Below are 22,768 nucleotides of genomic sequence, written 5' to 3'. Positions count from 1 at the left end.
TCTTCCAGCTGTCATCTCTGAGCTTCTCGCTTCTCACTTTATCCCCCTCCCACCTGGTTTTACCTATCACTTACCTGATTGTGTTCCTCTCTCTCCCCACACCTTCTCATTCTGGCTTCTGCCTCCTTCCTTTCCAATCCGAATGCTGCTGATCTGTTCCTCCAGCATTTAGTGCGTGTTGCTGGTGTTGAATCGTTGGGTTGGATGGTAGTTTGTATCGTTCTTCACCATGTTTTTATGAATTGTCCTTTTAAAGGGATAAGAAGCCAAGGCCGGACCAATCCCGCAGCAGTCTGAAGCCCCAGAGCTGCCTGTTGCTGCCCCCCACGCCTTCACGACAGGGAGAGAAGCCGGCAGTCAGTGCCAAGACCAACATGCACATCCTGGTGGATACTGGTCTGAGGGTAAGTTCCAGCTTCCCCACCGTTCAGCTCATCACATTTCTGGAGTTCAGTTTGCTTAGAAAAATATTGATTCAGCTGCTGAAACTAAAAACCCCTTCATAAATTATTTCTATTCTTTCAATATTGCTGACATGATCTGCTGCCCTTGGACCTTAAGCAGAGGGTTAGCATTCAAAACACACTGTAGGTTCTTGACTGCAGAAATGTAGGCCAGTGCTCCCACAATGTACAGGAGCAGAATTAGGCCATTCTATCTAAGCATTTCAGTACTAGCTGGCTTTCAGTCATTTTTCCAAACTCCAGTGGGTGTGGAGAGCCTTCACACCTCTTATACAACCTTAGGTATGTATATATAGCTAGGGTGCCCAAGACTTTTACACAATACTGTATTTGTCAACATGGAGCAGAAACCCAGTTTGTAAATCTGGCGGGATCAAAGGATGTTGCGAATGGTGATGGTGGAGTGCTGTGGGAGACCCACATCAGAATCAGGTTTATCATCACTCGCATAATACTGGAGTACTGTGCAAAAGTCTTAGGCACTCTAGCTATGTATATGTGCCTGAAGACTTCTGCGCAGTACTGTACGTTAATCCCTTTACACTCCTTTGCCTATCAGTCCACGTTACCTGGGTCCATTTGTCACCTGCCAGGTTCAGGAACAGTTATTACCCCTCAACCATCGGTCTCTTGAATCAGTGGGAATAACTTCATTCAACTTGCCTCACCCCAACACTGAACTGTTCTCACAACCTATGAACTCACTTTCAAAGATGCTTTATCTCATATTCTTGATATTTATTGTTTGTTTATTTGTTATTATTATTTCTTCTTGTGTTTTTTCTTCTTTTTGTATGTGCACAGTTTGTTACCTGTTGCACATTGGTTGCTTGTCTGTCTTGTTATGTGCAGTCTTTGGTTGATCGTATTGTGTGGCTTTGCATTTACTATGAATGCCCACAAGAAAATGAATCTCAGGATTGTATGTGATGACATTTGTGAACTTTGGCACTAAATTTACTTTGAACTTTGAGGTCTTGCCATGCCTGCTGCCCAGCTTGCTCTATGAACGACTGTATCTGCCCCTACTCTTCCAGTCTAGATGAATGGTGCCAACCCAAAACAGTGGCTGTCCATTTCCCTCCACAGATGCTGCCTGACCTACTGAACTCCTCCAGCAGTTAGCTTTTGTGCTGTGTTTGTTGATCAGGAGATGTCCATTCTTCGTGTGTTAAATTGTTCTTTTGTCTTACCACAGTTGCTACATTTGAGCCTAAAGAGATCAAAGGTGAACTCTTCGGAAGAGCACATTTTGGAAATGATCGATCCGTTTGTGCAGGTGTTAATGGACTGTCTTCAGTCCATGCATGTAAAGGTGAGCACCTCCCACAGTCACCCCCTCATTCCCACTGCTGCTCTCAAACCACTGCATTATGTAGAATGTTGTTCTGGTGGATTGGATCCTAAGTATTTGGGTTTTTTTTTAATTTTGTTGAATATTTTGATTCTAATCTAGAAACTCATACAATAATCTTTCAGTTGGTTTAACTTAAGTTCCCCGTACAAGTTAATATGATGCAGAGGAGATACAGGAGCCCAGAATGAAGGGCCAAGTGGCAGTCGTTCCCTCAGGAATGGGTAAATGGTCCAGTGGATAAGGTTCCAGCAACGAAACAGGGGTCCAGAGTCAGAATTAGATTTACTATCATTGATGTACACCATGAATTTTGTTCTCTTGTGGCAGCAGTACGGTGCAAGACATAAAATATTACGATAAGTTCCAAAAAATATATCTATTAAAAAATAATGCAAAAAAGAGAGCAGAATCGTGAGGTAGTGTTCATGGGTTCATTGTCCATTCAGAAATCAAATGATAGTGGAGAAGAAACTGTTCCTAAAACATTCAGTATATGTCTTCAGGCTCCTGTACCTTCTCCCTGATAGCAGTAGTGAGAAGATGGCATGCCCTGGCTGATGGGGATCCTTAATGATGGATGGTACGTCTTGAAGCATTACATGTTGAAGATGCCCTCGATGCTGGGGAGAAAAGTGCCCATGAGGGAGCTGGCTGAGTTTGCAACTTTCTTCAGCTTTTTCTGATCTGGGTACTGGCCCCTCCATATCAGATAATGATACAACCAGTCACAGTGCTCTCAACAGTACACCTCTAGAAGTTTGCTTAACTGTTCGGTGACATATCAATTCTCCTCAAACTCTAGTCACTGGTGTGCCATCTTTGTAATTGCATTAATGTGCTGGGCCCAGGGTAAATCCTCAGAGATGTTGACACTCAGGAACTTGAAGCTGTTCATCCTTTCCACTGCTGACCCCTCAGTGAGGACCCATGTGTTCCCTCGACTTCCCCTTCCGGAACTCCACCATCTTCTTTAGTCTTACTGACGTCGAGATGCAGCTAACTGATCTCACTCCTGTGTGCCTCCTTGTCACCATCAGAGATTCTGTCTGCAGTTGTTTCACTGGCAAATTTATAGCCGGCGTTTGCGCTGTGCCTAGCTACACAGTCGTGGATGTAGAGAGAGTGGAGCAGTGAGCTAAGCATACATCCTAGAGGTGTGTCTGTGTTGAGTGTCAGGGAGGAGGAGATACTATTGCTGATCGCATTGACTGTGGTCTCCTGATGAGGAAGCTGGGTCCAACGTGCTGGCTGTGGGATCAGAATCAGATTCACTATCACCGGCGTATGTCATGAAATTTGATAACTTATGGATTGTGGGTATTCTGGCCTCTTGGCTACTCCTGTGCGGCTACAGTTGCTGAGGTGCCATTTCCTTGTGCCTGCAGGTGATCACAACTGCCTTGCAGTGTCTCACTTGGGTGTTGAAATTCCCCGTGATGTCAATGGAGAATCTGGCTGGACAGCTGACCCAGGACCTCTTTGTATTGCTGAAGGACTATGCCAAAGCTGGAGCTGGCAGAGGGGAGAACTTCCACCTGGTTGTAAACTGCTTCAAGGTAAGAGCTGAGACCCATTCCTTCAGAATCTGGTTTAATATCACTGATGTATGTTATGAAATTTGGTGTTTTGCAGCAGCAATACAGTTCCATACATTTAAAAAAAACTTTAAATCACAGTTAAAAATTTGCATGCTCAATAGATTCTGGTAAATTGGGATACAGTACATTTTGGCCCAATTAAGCAGTTGCCCCAGTAAGCTGAAGTTTCATGGAAATAGTTAAAAATGTATTTAAAAAAAAGGCAAACTATTGTTTAACTGAGTAACAATTTATGTTTATAAAAGAAACACAGAACAAATAATAATACTATTACACTACTGTAAAACTATTATTTCCTAATAGTTATTGACAGAGGAATTCAGTCGGTCTTTTGCTTAACTGTAAATGAACAAAATCAGTGCAGACATCTAGTGCAGATAATGTAAACACAAAATAATCTGCAGATGCTGGGGTCAAAGCAACACTCACAACATGCTGGAGGGACTCAGCAGGTTGGGCAGCATCCGTGGAAAAGATCGGTCAACGTTTCGGGCCGGAACCCTTCGTCGTGTTCCGGCCTGAAACATCGACCAATCTTTTCCACTGATGCTGCCCAACCTGCTGAGTTCCTCCAGCGTGTTGTGAGTAGTGCAGATAATGGACTACATTCATACAATGCTTTTGAATATTGTATCCTCCAAATCTGAATTTTCATTGCACCATTCAAGATGATTGTACAAACCCCATTTCCAGAAAAGTTGGGATATTTTCCAAAATGCAATAAAAACAAAAATCTGTGATATGTTAATTCACGTGAACCTTTATTTAACTGACAGAAGTACAAAGAAAAGATTTTCAATAGTTTTACTGACTAACTTAATTGTATTTTGTAATGACCTTGCCTTGTGTCTCTGGGCTGGGTGTGTCTGCACCTGTGCCAAACCACCCCCCTACCCCCCCGTCCTGGCACTCCTTCTCTGCCGCGTGTCCCACATCCCTCCCGCAGCACTCCACCCTCACCATTCCCAACTTCCTTTGCTCCCTTGTACTGTATGTAAGGTGAGAGTGGGAAAGTTAAGATTTTGTTTGTGTGTGGAGGGTGGTAGGTACCTGAAATGCACTGTATAAAGGAGGCTCAATCACAACATTAAGAAGCATTTAGACAGGCTCATGAGCAGACAGGGAATAGAAGGTATAGATCATTTGCAGACAGGTGGGTTAGTTTAATTTAGTATGATAGCTAGTGCAGACATTGTGGGCCAAGTGGCCCGTACCATTCTATGCATATGTCGTGAAATTTTGTGGCACGGTGCAGTGCAGGACATAAGAATCTGAATCACTTTATTGCCCGTATATGAACCATATCAGAATTGATTGTGGTTTGGTGCCAAGCATAAAACACAGGACAATACCTTAACAGACAACACAATAGCATCCAACAATTTGCACAACAACTGCGCAAACAGCCATGAGCAATCAGCAATTAGCACAAACATCGATAATCAAACTGAAATAAATGTGAACATTTGGATACTTGTGAGCTTGGATACATACATGGAATTATGATGTAGTGGCCATTACAGAGACTTGGCTGGCACCAGGGCAGGAATGGATTCTCAATATTCCTGGATTTCAGTGCTTTAAAAGGGGTAGAGAGGGTGGAAAATGGGGAGGAGGGGTGGCATTACTGGTCAGGGATACTATTACAGCTACAGAAATGGTGGGTAATGTAGCAGGATCCTCTTTTGAGTCAATATGGGTGGAAGTCAGGAACAGGAAGTTACTCTACTGGGGGTATTCTATAGGCCCCCCGGTAGCAGCAGAGATACAGAGGAGCAGATTGGGAGGCAGATTTTGGAAAGGTGCAAAAATAACAGTGTTGTTATCATGGGTGACTTTAACTTCCCTAATATTGATTGGCACCTGATTAGTTCCAAGGGTTTAGATGGGGCAGAATTTGTTAAGTGTGTCCAGGATGGATTCCTGTCACAGTATGTGGACAGGCCGACCAGGCGGAACGCCATACTAGATCTAGTACTAGGTAATGAACCGGGTCAGGTCACAGATCTCTGTCGGTGAGCATCTGGGGGACAGTGACCACCGCTCCCTGGCCTTTATAATTATCATGGAAAAGGATAGAATCAAAGAGGACAGGAAAATTTTTAATTGGGGAAAGGCAAATTATGAGGCTATAAGGCTAGAACTTGCGGGTGTGAATTGGGATGACGTTTTTGCAGGGAAATGTACTATGGACATGTGGTCAATGTTTAGAGATCTCTTGCGGGATGTAAGGGTTAAATTTGTCCCGGTGAGGAAGATAAAGAATGGTAGGGTGAAGGAACCATGGGTGACAAGTGAGGTGGAAAATCTAGTCAGGTGGAAGAAGGCAGCATACATGAGGTTTAGGAAGCAAGGATCAGATGGGTCTATTGAGGAATATAGGGAAGCAAGAAAGGAGCTTAAGAAAGGGCTGAGAAGAGCAAGAACGGGGCATGAGAAGGCCTTGGCGAGTAGGGTAAAGGAAAACCCCAAGGCATTCTTCAATTATGTGAAGAAAAAAAGGATGACAGGAGTGAAGGTAGGACCGATTAGAGATAAAGGTGGGAAAATGTGCCTGGAGGCTGTGGAAGTGAGCGAGGTCCTCAATGAATACTTCTCTTCGGTATTCACCAATGAGAGGGAACTTGATGATGGTGAGGACAATATGAGTGAGGTTGATGTTCTGGAGCATGCTGACATTAAGGGAGAGGAGGTGTTGGAGTTGTTAAAATACATTAGGACAGATAAGTCCCCGGGGCCTGACGGAATATTCCCCAGGCAGCTCCACGAGGCGAGAGAAGAGATTGCTGAGCCTCTGGCTAGGATCTTTATGTCCTCGTTGTCCACGGGAATGGTACCGGAGGATTGGAGGGAGGCGAATGTTGTTCCCTTGTTCAAAAAAGGTAGTAGGGATAGTCCGGGTAATTATAGACCAGTGAGCCTTACGTCTGTGGTGAGAAAGCTGTTGGAAAAGATTCTTAGAGATAGGATCTATGGGCATTTAGAGAATCATGGTCTGATCAGGGACAGTCAGCATGGCTTTGTGAAGGGCAGATCGTGTCTAACAAGCCTGATAGAGTTCTTTGAGGAGGTGACCAGACATATAGATGAGGGTAGTGCAGTTGATGTGATCTATATGGATTGTAGTAAGGCATTTGACAAGGTTCCACACGGTAGGCTTATTCAGAAAGTTAGAAGGCATAGGATCCAGGGAAGTTTGGCCAGGTGGATTCAGAATTGGCTTGCCTGCAGAAGGCAGAGGGTGGTGGTGGAGGGAATACATTCAGATTGGAAGATTGTGACTGGTGGTGTCCCACAAGGATCTGTTCTGGGACCTCTACTTTTCGTGATTTTTATTAATGAGCTGGATGTGGGGTAGAAGGGTGGGTTGGCAAGTTTGCAGATGACAGAAAGGTTGGTGGTGTTATAGATAGTGTAGAGGATTGTCAAAGATTGCAGAGAGACATTGATAGGATGCAGAAGTGGGCTGAGAAGTGGCAGATGGAGTTCAACCCGGAGAAGTGTGAGGTGGTACACTTTGGAAGGACAAACTCCAAGGCAGAGTACAAAGTAAATGGCAGGATACTTGGTAGTGTGGAGGAGCAGAGGGATCTCGGGGTACATGTCCACAGATCCCTGAAAGTTGCCTTACAGGTGGATAGGGTAGTTAAAAAAGCTTATGGGGTGTTAGCTTTCATAAGTCGAGGGATAGAGTTTAAGAGTCGCGATGTAATGATGCAGCTCTATAAAACTCTGGTTAGGCCACACTTGGAGCATTGTGTCCAGTTCTGGTCGCCTCACTATAGTAAGGATGTGGAAGCATTGGAAAGGGTACAGAGGAGATTCACCAGGATGCTGCCTGGTTTAGAGAGTATGCATTATGATCAGAGATTAAGGGAGCTAGGGCTTTACTCTTTGGAGAGAAGGAGGATGAGAGGAGACATGATAGAGGTGTACAAGATCATAAGAAGAATAGATAGAGTGGATAGCCAGTGCCTCTTCCCCAGGGTACCACTGCTAAATACAAGAGGACATGGCTTTAAGGTAAGGGGTGGGAAGTTCAAGGGGGATATTAGAGGAAGGTTTTTTACTCAGAGAGTGGTGGTGCGTGGAATGCACTGCCTGAGTCAGTGGTGGAGGCAGACACACTAGTGAAGTTTAAGAGACTACTAGACAGGTATATGGAGGAATCTAAGGTGGGGGCTTATATGGGAGGCAGGGTTTGAGGGTCGGCACAACATTGTGGGCCGAAGGGCCTGTATTGTGCTGTATTATTCTATGTTCTATGTTCTATGTATTACATTGGAGTGAGTTTTGTTGAGAAGCTGGGTATCTACAGGAAAGAAATTTCGAAGCTGACGTGTAGTCCTGGTGGTGACGGACTTGTAGCATCTCCCTGATGGCAATTTGGTGAAGAGTTGATTGCTAGAGTGAGTGGAGTCAGCAGTAATTTTTCCAGCTATTTTCTTTGCTCTAAAAGTTGTAAGTTAAATAGAGACTTTGTTTTTTGTTCCTCTCCCAAAGTGAGGCGCTGGATGTGTGTCTGTAATCAACCTTCTGCACAAGGTTGAATGGAGTGTAGACCTGAGCGGTCCTCAGGCAGATAATGGTGGCTTTGCATTGACTGCCCGTGGTGTTGAAGTGTAACCAGCACACTTAGCTGCTACTGGAGATCCCCAGGAAGATCAACCAGGGTTGATTCTTGACCTGTTTTTTGCTCCACAGACGATAACCGTTCTGGTGAAAAACGTGACGCAGCACACACTGACAGACAAGCAACTGCAGGTGCTGCTGGGATACGCTGAGGAAGACATCTATGACTCTTCGCGGCAGGCAACAGCATTTGGGCTTTTGAAGGTGAGTGAAGTCGCTGTCAGCTTGCAGCACTTGTAACATCCCCAATGTGGACAGTAGAAATGCGAAACACGAGATTCTGCAGACGCTGGATATCCAGAGCAACACACACAAAGTACTGGAGGAACTCAGCAGGTCAGATAAACTGTCAGGATTGAACTGGACTGCAAAGTAAGTGGAGGTTGGAGGTGGGCTAGTGGGTGGGTGATGGTGAAGATTACGCCATGAAGATGATTTTATTCTTATTTGGGATGAGGTTAAAGACTCAGAACAGTACAACACAGGAATAGGCCCTTTGGCCCATCATATCTGTACTGACCATGGTGTTAATCTAAACTAATCCCACTTGGCCTGTGTCCCTCAGTTTCCTGTCTGTTTACGGGTCTATCTAAATATCTCCAAAATGTTTTTATCAAACTGTGGGTGTTGCAGGGACATTGTCCTTAGACAGACGGGCTTGAGAGGTGATGTCAGAGGGTGATGCAGTTAGCCCTGAGCACAGCCTCTCACTCCTACTCCACCCAGCTCTCGTCCATCCACCTCCCCCCCCTCATTCTGAACCCCACCCATACACTCATCTGCACTCCCACCATCGCACCCATCCCATCCATCCCATCCAACTATCCACTCCTCAACCCGTTCCCTTGCCCCAAAGCCCACCCACACACTCATTCTGCACCCACCTACCATTCCTTGCTCACCTCGCCTCCCTTGCACTTTCCTTGCCTCCCCCGCCTTCCAGTTCCCCAGTGATCCATGACTGACTGCTCCTGTTGTATCTCCGCAGGCGATCCTGTCCCGGAGGCTGCTGGTTCCTGAGATGGGTGAAGTGATGCAGAAGGTGGCCAAGCTGGCTGTTACTGGGCAGAGCGAGCCTGTCCGTGTGCAGTGTCGTCAGGTCAGTGCCACCTCCACGCCCAGCATCCTGTCACAGCTCTGGCAACTCCGCTAAGTGTGTTACACACCCTGTGGGTATATAACCAAGCGTACGTGTAACGCGTTGGCTTCATTACCTGTGTCTTTGGAGGCTGCTGTGTGTGTAACGGCTCATCTTCTGCTTTACCTCCCATTGCACTCAGTGTCTCGTAGTCCAGCAACAGTGGGGAAATCCCATCGTCTGTCCCCGTCCATAAGACCAAAAGATGCAGGAGCAGAATTAGGACATTCAACCCATCGAGTCTGCTCCACCACTTCATTCTTTTACCCTCTCAACCCCATTCTGCCTTCTCCCTATAACGATTGACATCCTTACTAATCACGAACCTATCAGCCTCCACTTTAAATATACCCAGTGACTGTTCTCCAGAGCCGTCTGTGGCAATGAATTCCACAGATTCACCATGCTCTGGCTGAAGGAATTCCTCCTCATCTCTGTTCTAAATGGACGTCTCTCTATTCTGAGGTTGTGCCTTCTGGTTCTAGACTCTTCCCTATAGGGAACATCCACTTTATCCAGGTCTTTCAATATGCAGTGCATTTCAGTGAGGTCCACCCCACCGCTCCATCATTCTTGTAGACTCCAGCATGTACAGGCCCAGAGCCATGAATCACTCCTGATACACTGACCCTTACGTTCCCCGGATCATTCTTGTAAACCTCCTCAGCAATGCCAGCATGTCCTTTCTTTGACAAGAGAAAATCTGCAGTTGTTGGAAATCCAAGCAACACACACAAAATGTTGGAGGAACCCAGCAGGCCAGGCAGCATCTATGGAAGAAAAGTACAGTTGACATTTCCGCCCGAGACCCCTCGGCAGGGCTCAAAATGTCAACTGTATTTTTTTCATAGATGCTGCCTGGCCTGCTGAGTTCCTCCAGCATTTTGTGTGTGCTACATCCTTTCTTGGATATGACAAGTCATTCAATTCTGGAGTCATTTTTGTGAACCTCCTTTGAACCCATTCAAGGCTCAGCACCTCCTTGTTAAGACAATGTGCCCAGATCTGCTCACAATACTCCAGTGAGGCCTCACCAGTGCTTTATAAAGTTTCAACATTACATCTTTGTTTTTATATTCTAGTCCTCTTCAAATGAATGCTTATATTGCATTTCCCTTCCTCACCACAGACTCAACCTGTAAAGTAACCCTCGGGGAATCCTGTCACCCAAGTCCCTTTTCATCTCAGTTTTTTTTTTCTTTATTTTCTTTCCATCTAGAAAATAGTCAGCCCTTTCATTTCTTCTACCAAAGTGCATGACTATGCACTTTTTGACACAATATTCCATCTGCCACATCTTTGCCCCTTCTCCTAATCTGTCTTAAGTCCTTCTACAGCCTCTTTATTGCCTCAAAACTACCTACCCTTCCACTATCATATCATCCACAAACTTTGCAACAAAGCCTCAATTCCATCACCCAACTTAAAAAGAATCTGATTCAACACCAACCCCTGTGGAACACCACTAGTCACCAGTAGTCAACCAGAAAAGGGTCCCTTTATTCCCACTCTGCCTCCTGATAATTAGTCACTGCTTTATCCATGCTAGAGTCTTTCCTGTATTGAATTGAATTGACTTTATTTCTTACATCCTTCACAAACATGAGTAAAAATCTTTATGTTATGTCTCCATCTAAATGTGCAATATGCAACCCATAGTAATTTATAATAATTTATAATAAATAGAACAGTCAATATAACATAGAAATACACTCAAATCTGCGTGAGTTTATCAGTCTGATGGTCTGGTGGAAGAAACTGTCCCGGAGCCTGTTGGTCCTGGCTTTTATGCTGTGGTACCGTTTCCCAGATGGTAGCAGCTAGAATAGATTGTGGTTGGGGTGACTCGGGTCCCCAATGATCCTTCGGGCCCTTTTTTCACACCTATCTTTGTAAATGTCCTGAATAATGGGAAGTTCGCAACTACAGATGTGCTGGGCTGTCCGCACTACTCTCTGCAGAGTCCTGCGATTGAGGAAAGTACAGTTCCCTTACCAGGCAGTGATGCAGCCAATCAGGATGCTCTCAATTGTACTCCTACAGAAAGTTCTTAGGATCTGGGAGCCCATACCAAACTTCTTCAACCATCTGAGGTGAAAGAGGCGCTGTTGTGCCTTCTTCACCACACAGCTGGTGTGTACAGACCACGTGAGATGCTCGGTGATGTGTATGCCGAGGAACTTATAAACCTATTTACCCTCTCACCCCCAAATCCATTGATGTCACTAGGGGTGAGCCTGTCTCCATTCCTCCTGTAGTCCACAAACAGCTCCTTTGTTCTTGCGACATTGAGGGAGAGGTTGTTTTCTTGACACCACTGTGTCAGAGAGATGACTTCTTCCCTGTAGGCCACCCTAATACCACGGGCTCATAGCTTGCTTAGCAGCCTCATGTGTGGCACCTTGTCAAAGGCCTTCTGAAAATCCAAGTACGCAAAATCGCCCAATTCTCTTTTGTCTATCCTTCTTGTTATTTCTTTAAAGAATTCCCAACAGATTTGACAGGTAAGATTTTCCCTTGAGGACATAATGCTGACTACGTCCTATTTTATCATGTGCCTCCAAGTTCCCCAAGACCTCATCCTTAATAATCAACTCCAACATCTTCCCAACCACTGAGGTCAGACTAACTGGACTATAATTTCCTTTCTTCTACCTCTCTCCCTTCTTGAATAGCGGAGTGACATTTGCAATTTTCTAGTCTTCTGGATCCATTCCAGTACGTCATGATTCTTGAAAGTTCATTATTCATGCCTCCACAATCTCTTCAGCTATCTCTTTCAGAACCCTGGCATGTACAGCAGGTGACTTCTCTACCTTCAGACCTTTCAGTTTCCCAAGAACCTTCTCTCTAGTTTCGGTGACCTCACACACTTCATGACCCCTGATACCTGGAACTTCCACCACACTGCTAGTGTCTTCCACGGTGAAGACTGATGCAAAATACTTATTCAGTTGGTCCACCATTTCGTTGTTCCCCATTACTACCTCTCCAGCATTGTTTTCCGGCGGTCCGATATCCACTGTCACCTCTCTTTCACTTTATGTATCTGAAGAAACTTCTGGTATCCTCTTTGATAATATTGACAAGAAGATTGAGGGAAGGTCTTATTGAAACGTATAAAATCCTAAAGGGATTGGACAGGCTAGATGCAGGAAGATTGTTCCCGATGTTGGGGAAGTCCAGAACGAGGGGTCACAGTTTGAGGATAAAGGGGAAGCCTTTTAGGACCGAGATTAGGAAAAACTTCTTCACAGAGTGGTGAATCTGTGGAATTCTCTGCCACAGGAAACAGTTGAGGCCAGTTCATTGGCTATATTTAAGAGGGAGTTAGATATGGCCCTTGTGGCTAGAGGGATCAGGGGGTATGGAGGGAAGGCTGGTACAGGGTTCTGAGTTGGATGATCAGCCATGATCATACTGAATGGCGGTGCAGGCTCGAAGGGCTGAATGGCCTACTCCTGCACCTATTTTCTATGTTTCTATGTTTACTTTCATATTTCATCTTTACCTTAATGATTTTTTTAGTTGCCTTCTGGTGGTTTTTAAAAGCTTCCCAATCCTCTAATTTCTTACTAATTTTTGTTCTATTATGTGCCCTTCTCTTTGGCTTTTATTTTGGCTTTGACTTTTTTAATTAGCCACGGTAGAACACTTCTTCCTCTTTGAGATGTATATATCCTGTGCCTTCCGAGTTGCTCCCAGAAATTCCAGCCATTGCCGCTCTGCCGTCATTCCTGCCAGTGTTCTTTTCCAATCAATTCTGGCCAACTCCTCTCTGATAACCTTTGTGATTCCCTTTGCTCCACTGTAACACTGATACATCTGACTTCAGCTTCTCCTTCTCATATTTCAGGTGAATAATTCAATCATTTTATGATCACTTTCCCCTAAAAGTTTGTTTACCTTAAGCTCTCTTATCAATTTTGGTTCATTGCATAGCACCCAATCCAGACTAGCTGATCCCCTAGTGGGCTCAACAACGAGCTTTTTAAAAAAGCCATCTCATAGGCACACTAGAAATTCCCCCTTCTGGAATCCAGCACCAACATGATTTTCCCAATCTACCTGGGTACTGAAGTCCTCCATGGCTATTGTAACATTGCCTTTTTGGGCATGCTTTTTCTATCTCCCATTGTAATTTGTAGGCCACATCCTTACCACTGTTTGGGGATCTGTATACAACTCCTGATGAAGGGTCTCGGCCTGAAACGTCGACTGCACCTCTTCCTACAGATGCTGCTTGGCCTGCTGCGTTCACCAGCAACTTTGATGTGTGTTGCTTGTATACAACTCCCATTAGGGTCTTTTTACCCTTGTAGTTCCTTAGTTCTATCCACAATGATTCAACTCCTTCCGACCCTATGTCGCCTCTTTCTAATGGTTTGATTTCATTTTTTACCAATAGATCAACGCTGCCTCCTCTGCCTCCCTACCTGACCTTTCAATGCAATGTGTATCCTTGGACATTAACCTCCCAGCTATAATTTTCTTTCAGCCATGATTCAGTGATGCCTACAAATGAAACCTCCAGCTAGGATTTCTGGGGACCAGAGGTCCAGGTCACCTGCTCCCTCTGTGTGCTCTGCACTTTCTATTTCCTATCTCTGAAAATAATCATGCACAGATCAGTGTTCCTTGTCCTCGGACTGAGAGGCTTTGAGAGATGATTTCAGAGGACAGTATCGTTAGGCTTGAACCCAGTGTCTTAGCCCTACTCCATCCAATTCCCCAACCCCACCCATGCCCCCATCCTCACCCCAATCCCACCCACCTCGCCTTCCTCATCCCCATTCCTACCCCTGAGTTTGTTAGTATCGCAGGTACAGTAATAATCCCTGTTTTGCGTGCCGTCTACATTGAGCGTTTCATTACAACAGAACACTCAGGTAGTACAAGGGAGAACAAACTGCTCTAACTGTGGTTCTTCCTCACCATAGGTTTATATGAAGTTTATTCTTGATTATCCCCTGGGGAAGGAATTGAAGACTCACCTCGATTTCATTGTGGCACAGCTTTCGTAAGTTTCGGTTGGATTTCTGACTGTTCCTCACTTCAATCCTTGTTTTTTCTTAAGCAATTGAGTCCTTTGGGATATTGCTCGGGTGGTGAGGTCCCAACTGGATTGTACTGCTGGCAGTCGGCATAGATCTGTGGGCCGAGTTGCCTCGTCCTGTGACATAATGATTCTGCCGTTTAATTGTGGCTGCTCCACAACTCCCAATCGTGACGCGGCTAGATGGGCTGGGATTGTGTGTTCAAGCCTCATCCGAGAGATCTAACACAGAACTTACTGCATTATTTATTTATTTATTGTAACCTACTTATTGTGTCGGTAAGTTTTTTACACCGAGTGGTGGGTGCATGGAACACTGCCAGGGATGGTGGCTAGAGGCAGATTCATTAGGGCTATTTAAGAGACTCATAGATAGGCGCGTGGGTGATAGAAAAATGGAGGGATATATTGGAAGGAAGGGCTAGATTAATCTCAGAGTAGATTGAAAGGTTAGCACAGCATTGTGTGCTGAAGGGCCTGAGCTGTGTAACCTATAGTCATTTTTTATGTTTTTGCACTGTGATGCTGCTGCAAAACAACAAATTTCATGGCATATATCAATGATAAACCAGATTCTGGTTCTGAAAACACTAAGGCAGATAGACTAGACCTCGGGGCCACAATCTGAAGAGAGATCTGTTTGAACGAGATTTGTCTTGGAACACAATCTAAATCTGTTCCTATTTTCAGACCGTTTTCTCTTTGATGAGGCACTGTGAAACTTTCCTCAGCGTTAACAGGTTTGAAATGAATGCAAAGTGCTCTGTTAATTGCAGAAAGACAACTTCTTTTCTGAGCAACACACATAAAACGTTGGAGGAATTCAGCACGCCAGGCAGCATCTAAGAAAAGAGTACATTTGACGTTTCAGGCCGAAACCCTTCGGCAGGACTGGGGAAAGAAAGGCTGAGGAGTAGATTTAAAAGGTGGGAGAGAAGTGCCAGCTGATAGGTGAAGCCAGGAGGAGGAGGAGGGGATGAAGTAACGAGCTGGAAAGTGAATTGGTAAGAGACAGAAGGCCATGGAAAAAAGAAGAAGTGGGGGGGGGGAGTGGTGAGGAGCACCAGAAGGAGGTGATGGGCGGTCAAGGAGATGAGGTGAGAGAGGGAAAAGGGGATGGGGAATGGTGAAGGGGGGTTGGGGGCATTACCAGAAGTCTGAGAAATGGATGTTCATACTATCAGGCTGGAGGCTACCCAAACGGAATGTAAGGTGTTGTTCCTCCAACCTGAGTGTGGCCTCATCGCAACAATAGAGGAGACCATGGATAGAAAAATGGGAATGGGAAGTGAAATTAAAATGGGTGGCTACTGGGAGATTTCATTTTTTCAGGTGGGTGGAGCATAGGTGCTTGGCGAAGTGGTCTTCCAGTCTATGGCAGGTCTCACCGATATACGGGAGGCCACACTGGGTGCACTGGACACAATAAATGACCCCAACAGTCTCACAGGTGAAGTGTCACCTCACCTGGAAGGACTCTTTGGGGCCCTGAATGGTAGTGAGGGAGGAGGTATAGGGGCAGGTGTGGCACTTGTCCCACTTGCAAGGGTAAGTGCAGGTGCCACGTGGGAGATCAATGGGGAGGAACAAATGGACAAGGCAGTTGCATAGGGAGCACTCCCTGTGGCAAGCAGAAAGTTGGGGGGAGGGAAAGGTGGCTTGGTGGTGAGATCTTTTCTAGAACCTTATTCCTAGGAGTGTAGGAGACTGAGGGATGAACTTATAGAGGTATATAAGACAGTGAGGAGAAGAGATAGATGAATGTACTTGGTCTATTTCCCAGGGAAAGGTAACCTAAATCATAGAGGTTAGGGTGAGAGGGGAGAGACTTAAACGGGAACTGAGGGGCAGCTTTTCACACAGGGTGGTGTGTATATGGAATGAGCTGAGGAAGTGGTTGAGACAGTATTTAAAAGACATTTGGACAGATACATGGATAAGAAAGGCTTGGGGGGGATATGAGACTGGCTCAGATGAGCTGATTGTCAGCATGGACCAGTTGGGCTGATTAACCTGTTTCCATGTTGTGCGAATTCTGTTTGTGAATGCTGCAGTAGAGAGTGCATGCTCTTTACATTGGGGTGGTGGCTCTCATCAAATGGACACAGAACACAGTCCTGAAACGTCGACTGTTTATTCCTCTACATAGGTGCTGCCTGAACTGCTGAGTTCCTCCAGCATTCTGTGTGGGTGACTCTGGATTTCCAAGATGTGCAGAATCTCTTGTGTCTGCAGGACACAATCGCCAGCACTGCACCACAGCATTGCACCATCACGGATAGACATGTCCTGTAGGGAAACAGTCAGCGTCAGCATTGTAAATGTCAGAAAACCATGAGGTCACCACTTTGTTCTTTACAGAGCAGCCCCTTGACACTGTGGAGTGAGAGCAGGCAGAACTCTTACCGATTCCTAAACTAAATGCTTGTTTTGTTTTCCCTTCCATGTCCAGGTATGAACATGAAGTGGGAAGAGATTCTGCCCTGGAAATGTTGGCTTATATATTCCAGTCCTTTCCACAGGTATGTAGCTTTCTGTCTGGTGAACTGCTGCTGTGTGACTAGTTGCTCAGACGTGGCTTGCTCTCAAGCCTTCTGTGGTCTAACGCAGAAGGTGACTGTCCTTGGAATGTAGGGCCAGAAGCTCAGGGGCTTCTTGTTGTGCTGAGACCAATTTTGTACATTGCCAAAGGCTGTCTAAGACCATAAGACAGAGGAGCAGAATTAGGCCGGTCGACCCATTGAGTCTGCTTTAACATTCTGTCATGTCCCTCTCAACCCATTCTCCTTTCTTCACCCCGTAACCTTTGACCCTCCTGTCTAATGAAGACCCTATCAACCTCTGCTTTAAATGTACCCAATAACTTGGCCATTACAGCCACCTGGCAATGAATTCCACAGATTCACCACCTTCTGGCTAAAGAAATTCATCCTGTTCTAAATAGACATCCCTCTATTTTGAGGCTGTTCCCTCTGGTCCTAGACTCCTCCGCTCTTTGAAATATCCCCTCCACATCCATTCTGTCTAGACCTTTCAGTATCCGATAGGATTCAATGAGATTCCCCCCCATTCTTCTAAACTCCAGCGAGTATAGGCCCACAGCCGTCAAACATTCCTCATCCATTAACCTTGTCTTCCTGGGATTATTCTTGTGAACCTTCTCTGGACTCTCTCAGAAAAGTTCAGGTTCATTTATTTCTCACACATACATCACGACCTACAGTGAAATACATTGTTCATGTTAACACCCAGCATAACCTAAGGATTTGTGTCACCACACATTATGGCGCTAACTTAGCATGCCCGCCATGTTCAGCAGAACAACAGCAACACCACAACAAAACTACAACAGCAAGACAAGCCCCTTTCCCACCCACTCTCACACACAGACAGGTTTCTAACCCCAGGAGTTATCAGCATTGGTGATCCAAGGAAAACTAATCTCAGACCTCTGCTGCCTTGCGGCTACACCCACTCATGGGGAGGGCTTCGGGAGTAAACCCCGAGGAAAAATCCAGAGCAAGAGTCTCTAAGGCAGTCCTGCACTGAGTTCAACACTGACTGGCAGCTGCTGCGATCATCATCAGCGTCATTATGTATCATGTTGTATGATGTGAGTGATCATGATGTTTCCATGACCACGATTGCAAATTTTTCGATAGAAGTGGTTTGACATTGCCTTCTGGACAGTATCTTTACAAGACAGGTGACCCCAGCCATTATCAATACTCTTCAGAGACTCCCTGCCTGGTGTCAGTGGTCGCATAACTAGGCCTTGTGATATGCACCAGCTACTCATACAACCATCTACAACCTACTCCCATGGCTTCAAGTGACCCTGATTGGGAGGTTAAGCAGGTTCTACAACTTGCCTGGGGGTGACCTGCAAGCGAGCAGAGGGAAAGAGCGCCTTACAGCTCCTTTGGTACAGACGTGTCACCACCCCGCTACCCAGTGCCAGGAATACTGGTGGAGTTAAGTGTGCAGGAGGGTGGGGGGGGAGCAGAAACACAGAGATTCGTGACTGTGCTCTGTGTTCTCTGTCAGCCTCATTAATCCATAAGACACATGAGCAGAATTAGGCTATTCAGCCCATTGAGTCTGCCCTATCATTCCATTGTGGCTGATCCCATATCCTTTGATGCCCTGACCACCAGGAAACGATCACGGACTTGGCCTCCACTGAAGTCTGTGGCAGAGCATTCCACAGATTCACTACTCTCTGGCTAAAAGAAAATTCCTCCCTACCTCTGTTGTAAAAGGTCACCCCTGAATTTTGAGGCTGTGCCCTCTAGTTCTGGATACCCCCACCATAGAAAACATCCACTCCACATCCACCCTATCTAGTCCTTTCAATATTCGGTAGGTTTCAATGAGATCCCCACGCATTCTTCTAAATCCCAAAGCTGCCAAACGTTCCTCATATGTTCACCCCTTCATTCCTGGAATCATCCTCATGAATCTCCTCTGGACTCTGTCCAATGACAACACATCCTTTCTGAGATGTGGCGCCCAAAACTGTTGACAATCCTCCCAAGTGCAGCCTGACTCATCGTCATCATCATCATCATCATCATCATCGGGTGCCGTGCCCAGTTTGAGCTTTGACTGCCATGGCCCACACACTCCTGTTTTGGGTCAAGTGGATCAATTCATTGGTATTCATTTCCAGTTCTCTGGCTGCTGTCTCCATCATCATTTGTCTTTGTCTTCCTCTTGCTTTCTTCCCTTCAATCTTTCCCATAATTACCATGCATTCTAACTCCTCTTTCCTAATCACATGCCCAATGAAGTTATGTGCAGCATGACTGGTGTCTTATAAAGACCCGGCTTTATCTCTCTGCTTTTATAATCTGTTCCCCTTGAAATAAATGCCAACGTTGCATTTGCCTTCTTTACCACAGACTCAACCTGTAAATTAACCTTCTGGGAGTCTTGCACGAGGACTTCTGCACCTCTGATGTTTGCACCTTCTCCCCATTTAGATAACAATTGACACTATTGTTCCTTTTACCAAAATGCGTTATCACACATTTCCCAACAATGTATTCCATCTGCCACTTTTTTGCCCGTTCTTCCAATTTGTCCAAGTCCTGCTGCGATTGTTTTGCTTCCTCAGCACTACCTACCTCTCCACCTAACTTTTTATCATCCGCAAACTTTGCCACAAAGCCATCAACTCAATTATCCAAATCATTGACAAACAATGTGAAAAGCGGCAGTCCCAATACTGACCCCTGAGGAACACCACTAATTGCCGGCAGTTAACCAGAAAAGGATCCTTTTATTCCCGCTCCCTGCCAGGAATCACCTGTCAGCCATTCCTCCATCCATGCCAGTATCCTTCCAGTAACGCAGTAGCATTTTATTTTGTTGAGCAGCCTCATGTGGCATCTTATCAAACGCTTTCTGTAAATCCAAGTAAATGACATCCACTGCCTCTCCTTTGTCCACCCTGCTTGTTCCTTCCTCAAAGAATTCTAACAGATTTGTCAAGCAAAGATTTCTCTTTACAGAAACCATGCTGACTTTGACTTATTTTATCATTAGTCTCCAAGTACCTCGAAACCTCATCCTTAATAATAGACTCCAATACTTTCCCAACCACTGAGGTTAGGCTAACTTGCCTATAATTTCCTTTCTTTTGCCTCCCCCCGCCTTCTTAAAGAATGGAGTGACATTTGAAATCTTCCAGTCCTCCAGGACCATGCCAGAATCAAGTGATTCTTGAAAGATCATGACCAAATCATCCGTTATCTCTTCAGCAACCTCTCTCAGGACTCTGGGATGTAGCCCATCTGGTCCACATGACTTATCCACCTTAAGACATTTGAGTTTGCATAGCACGTTTTCCTTTGTATTAGCAATGGCACTGTCCTGTTCCCTAACACTCACGGACCCCTGGCACACTGCTAGTGTCTTCTACAGTGAAGGCAGATGCAAAATACTCATTAAGTTCAACTGCCATTTCTTTGTCCCCCATTACTACCTCACCAGCATCATTTTCCAGTGGTCCAATATCAACTCTCACCTCCCTTTTACACTTTATATAACTGAAAAAACTTTCGGTATGCAGCTTTGTATTATTGGCTAGTTTACCCTCATATTTCATCTTTTCCCTTCTTATAGCTTTTTGGTTGCCTTTTATTGGATTTTAAAATCTTCCCAATCATCCAGCTTCCCACTCACTTTTGTTACCTTATATGCCCTTTCCTTGGCTTTCGTGCAGTCCTTAACTTCCTTTGTCAGCCACGGTTGTCTACCCCTGCCATCTGAAAACAATTTCTTCGGTGGGACACTACACTACAGGAAGGACGTGGAAACAGTAGAAAGGGTGCAGAGGAGATTTACGAGGATGTTGCCTGGGTTGGGAAGCATGCCTTGTGAGAATAGGTTGAGTGAACTCGGCCTTTTCTCCTTGGAGCAACGGAAGGCGAGAGGTGACCTGATAGAGGTGTATAAGATAATGAGAGGTGTATAAGATAATGAGAGGCATTGATCGTGTGGATAGTCAGAGGCTTTTCCTCAGGGCTGAAATGGCTAGCACGAGAGGGCATAGTTTTAAGGTGCTTGGAAGTAGGTACAGAGGAGATGTCGGGTAAGTTTTTTATGCAGAGCGTGGTGAGTACGTGAAATGGGCTGCCAGCGGTGGAAGCGATAGGGTCTTTTAAGAGACTCCTGGATGGCTACATGGAGCTTAGAAAAATAGAGGGCTATGGGTAAAGCCTAGGTAGTTCTAAGGTAGGGACATGTGTGGCACAGCTCTGTGGGCCGAAGGGCCTGTATTGTGCTGTAGATTTACTATGTTTCTATCTATCCTGCGCCTTGTGAACTATTCTCAGAAACTTGAGCTATCTCTGCTCTGCGATCTTCCCTGCCAGTATCCTCCTCCAATCCACCTGGGCAAGTTCCTCTCTCAAGCCTCTGCAATTCCCTTTATTCCATTATGATACTGGCACATGTGACTTATGCTTCACCCTCTCAAATTGCAATATGAATTCAATCCAATTGTGATTACTGCCTCCTTAGGGTTCCTCTACATTAAGCTCCCTAATAAGATCTGGGTTATGCCATAACACCCAGTCTAAGAAAGCCTTTCCCCAAGTAGGCTCAAGCACAAGTTGCTCTAAAAAGCCATCTCATAGGCATTCAACAGATTTTCTCCCTTGTGATGCAACACCAACCTGATTTTCCCAATCCCCTTGCATATTGAAGTCCCCCATTACAATTGTGCCATTACCCTTATTACATGCCTTTTCCAGCTCCCTTTGCAATCTCAACCCTACTTCTTCACTACTATTTGAAGGCCTATATATGATTCCCAAATTTTTTTTTGCTCTTTACCCACAAATATTCAACATTCTCTGACCCTGTGTCACCACTTTCTAAAAGATGTATTTCCATCTCTTACCAACAGAGCCACTCCACCACCTGTGCCTTCCTGCCTGTCCTCTTGATACAAAGCATATCCTTTGAGTTAAGCTCCCAATTATGGCTTTCTTTCAGCCACAACTCAGTGATACCCACAACTTCATACCAACCAATCTCTAATTGTACCACAAGTTTGCCCACCTTATTCTGAATGCTACGTGCATTTAAGTACAACACCTTCAGTCCTGCAGTCTTTGCCCTTTTGAATTTTGCCTCTGTGGTACAATTTAACTCTTTGTGTTGTCTGCATTTGTACTAATCATTGGCTTGTCCTTCCTTACATTCATGTTACACCCATCATCTACTTGTAAACCTGCTGGCTCATCCTCAGCTCTATCGTACTGGTTCCCATTCCCCTGCCATATTAGTTGAAACCAGTCCCAACAGCTCTAGTAAACCTGTACACATAAGTGCTCTGCATTCTCTCTCAGCCTTGTTAAATCACCTCTTGATCTCCACTCCGGTGCGGGTACCTGTTGTGGGTATAAACCACAGCTCTCACTGTCTGCACACTTCGAACAGCAAACAGCACACTGCGTGCAGTACGGCAGCACACAGCTCACAGGGGAGAATGCTTAGCACGTATCCTGCCTCTGAACCTCTCCTGTTGCCACTGCAGGACCTGCTACACCAGCACTGCGCCCTCTTCTTCATCGCCATCACGCTGATGATCGTAAACGACGACTCTCCAAAGTGCAAGAAGATGGCAGCACTGGCGACCCAGTCCCTGTTGAGCAAGGTGGACAACGAGCACAAGGACTCGATGTTTTCCCTGGTCCTGACATGGTTCAAGAGCAAAAAGGTGGGTCCCAGTGCCTGTACCAACTGGTATCTTTCTGTGGTCGTGAACACTGGCATTGCAGGGACATTGGGGTAAAGAGTACTTTGGCCTCTGGAAAATTTACAAGGTTGTTGCCAGGAGCTGAGGATCTGGGGTAGAGGGAAAGGTTGAACAGGTTCAGACTTTACTCCCTGGGGCGTAGGGGAATGAGGGGAGACTTGATAGAGGTATACAAAATGATGAGGGGTATAGATAGGGTAAACGCAAGCAGGCTGTTTCCACTGAGGTTGGGTGAGACTACAGCTGGAGGT

General features: G+C 45.5%; 1 protein-coding gene across 1 annotated transcript in view; it reads left to right on the top strand.

Annotated features, from left to right (window-relative positions):
* The window catches only part of utp20 (UTP20 small subunit processome component), a 183,231-nt gene that overhangs the window by 136,623 nt on the left and 23,840 nt on the right, over nucleotides 1-22,768 (top strand). Inside the window, exons 47-54 of the mRNA XM_072267366.1 lie at nucleotides 257-404; nucleotides 1,663-1,779; nucleotides 3,207-3,377; nucleotides 8,124-8,255; nucleotides 9,040-9,150; nucleotides 14,130-14,209; nucleotides 16,698-16,767; nucleotides 22,296-22,478. Of these exons, the coding sequence (XP_072123467.1) occupies nucleotides 257-404; nucleotides 1,663-1,779; nucleotides 3,207-3,377; nucleotides 8,124-8,255; nucleotides 9,040-9,150; nucleotides 14,130-14,209; nucleotides 16,698-16,767; nucleotides 22,296-22,478 (1,012 nt within the window). The remainder of the gene's footprint in view (nucleotides 1-256; nucleotides 405-1,662; nucleotides 1,780-3,206; nucleotides 3,378-8,123; nucleotides 8,256-9,039; nucleotides 9,151-14,129; nucleotides 14,210-16,697; nucleotides 16,768-22,295; nucleotides 22,479-22,768) is intronic.

Source organism: Mobula birostris, chromosome 9 (assembly GCF_030028105.1).
Source record: "Mobula birostris isolate sMobBir1 chromosome 9, sMobBir1.hap1, whole genome shotgun sequence".
Classification (NCBI taxonomy): Eukaryota; Metazoa; Chordata; class Chondrichthyes; order Myliobatiformes; family Myliobatidae; genus Mobula; species Mobula birostris.
The sequence above is the reverse complement of the archived record's forward strand: the minus strand, read 5'-3'. Positions and strand labels throughout refer to the sequence as shown.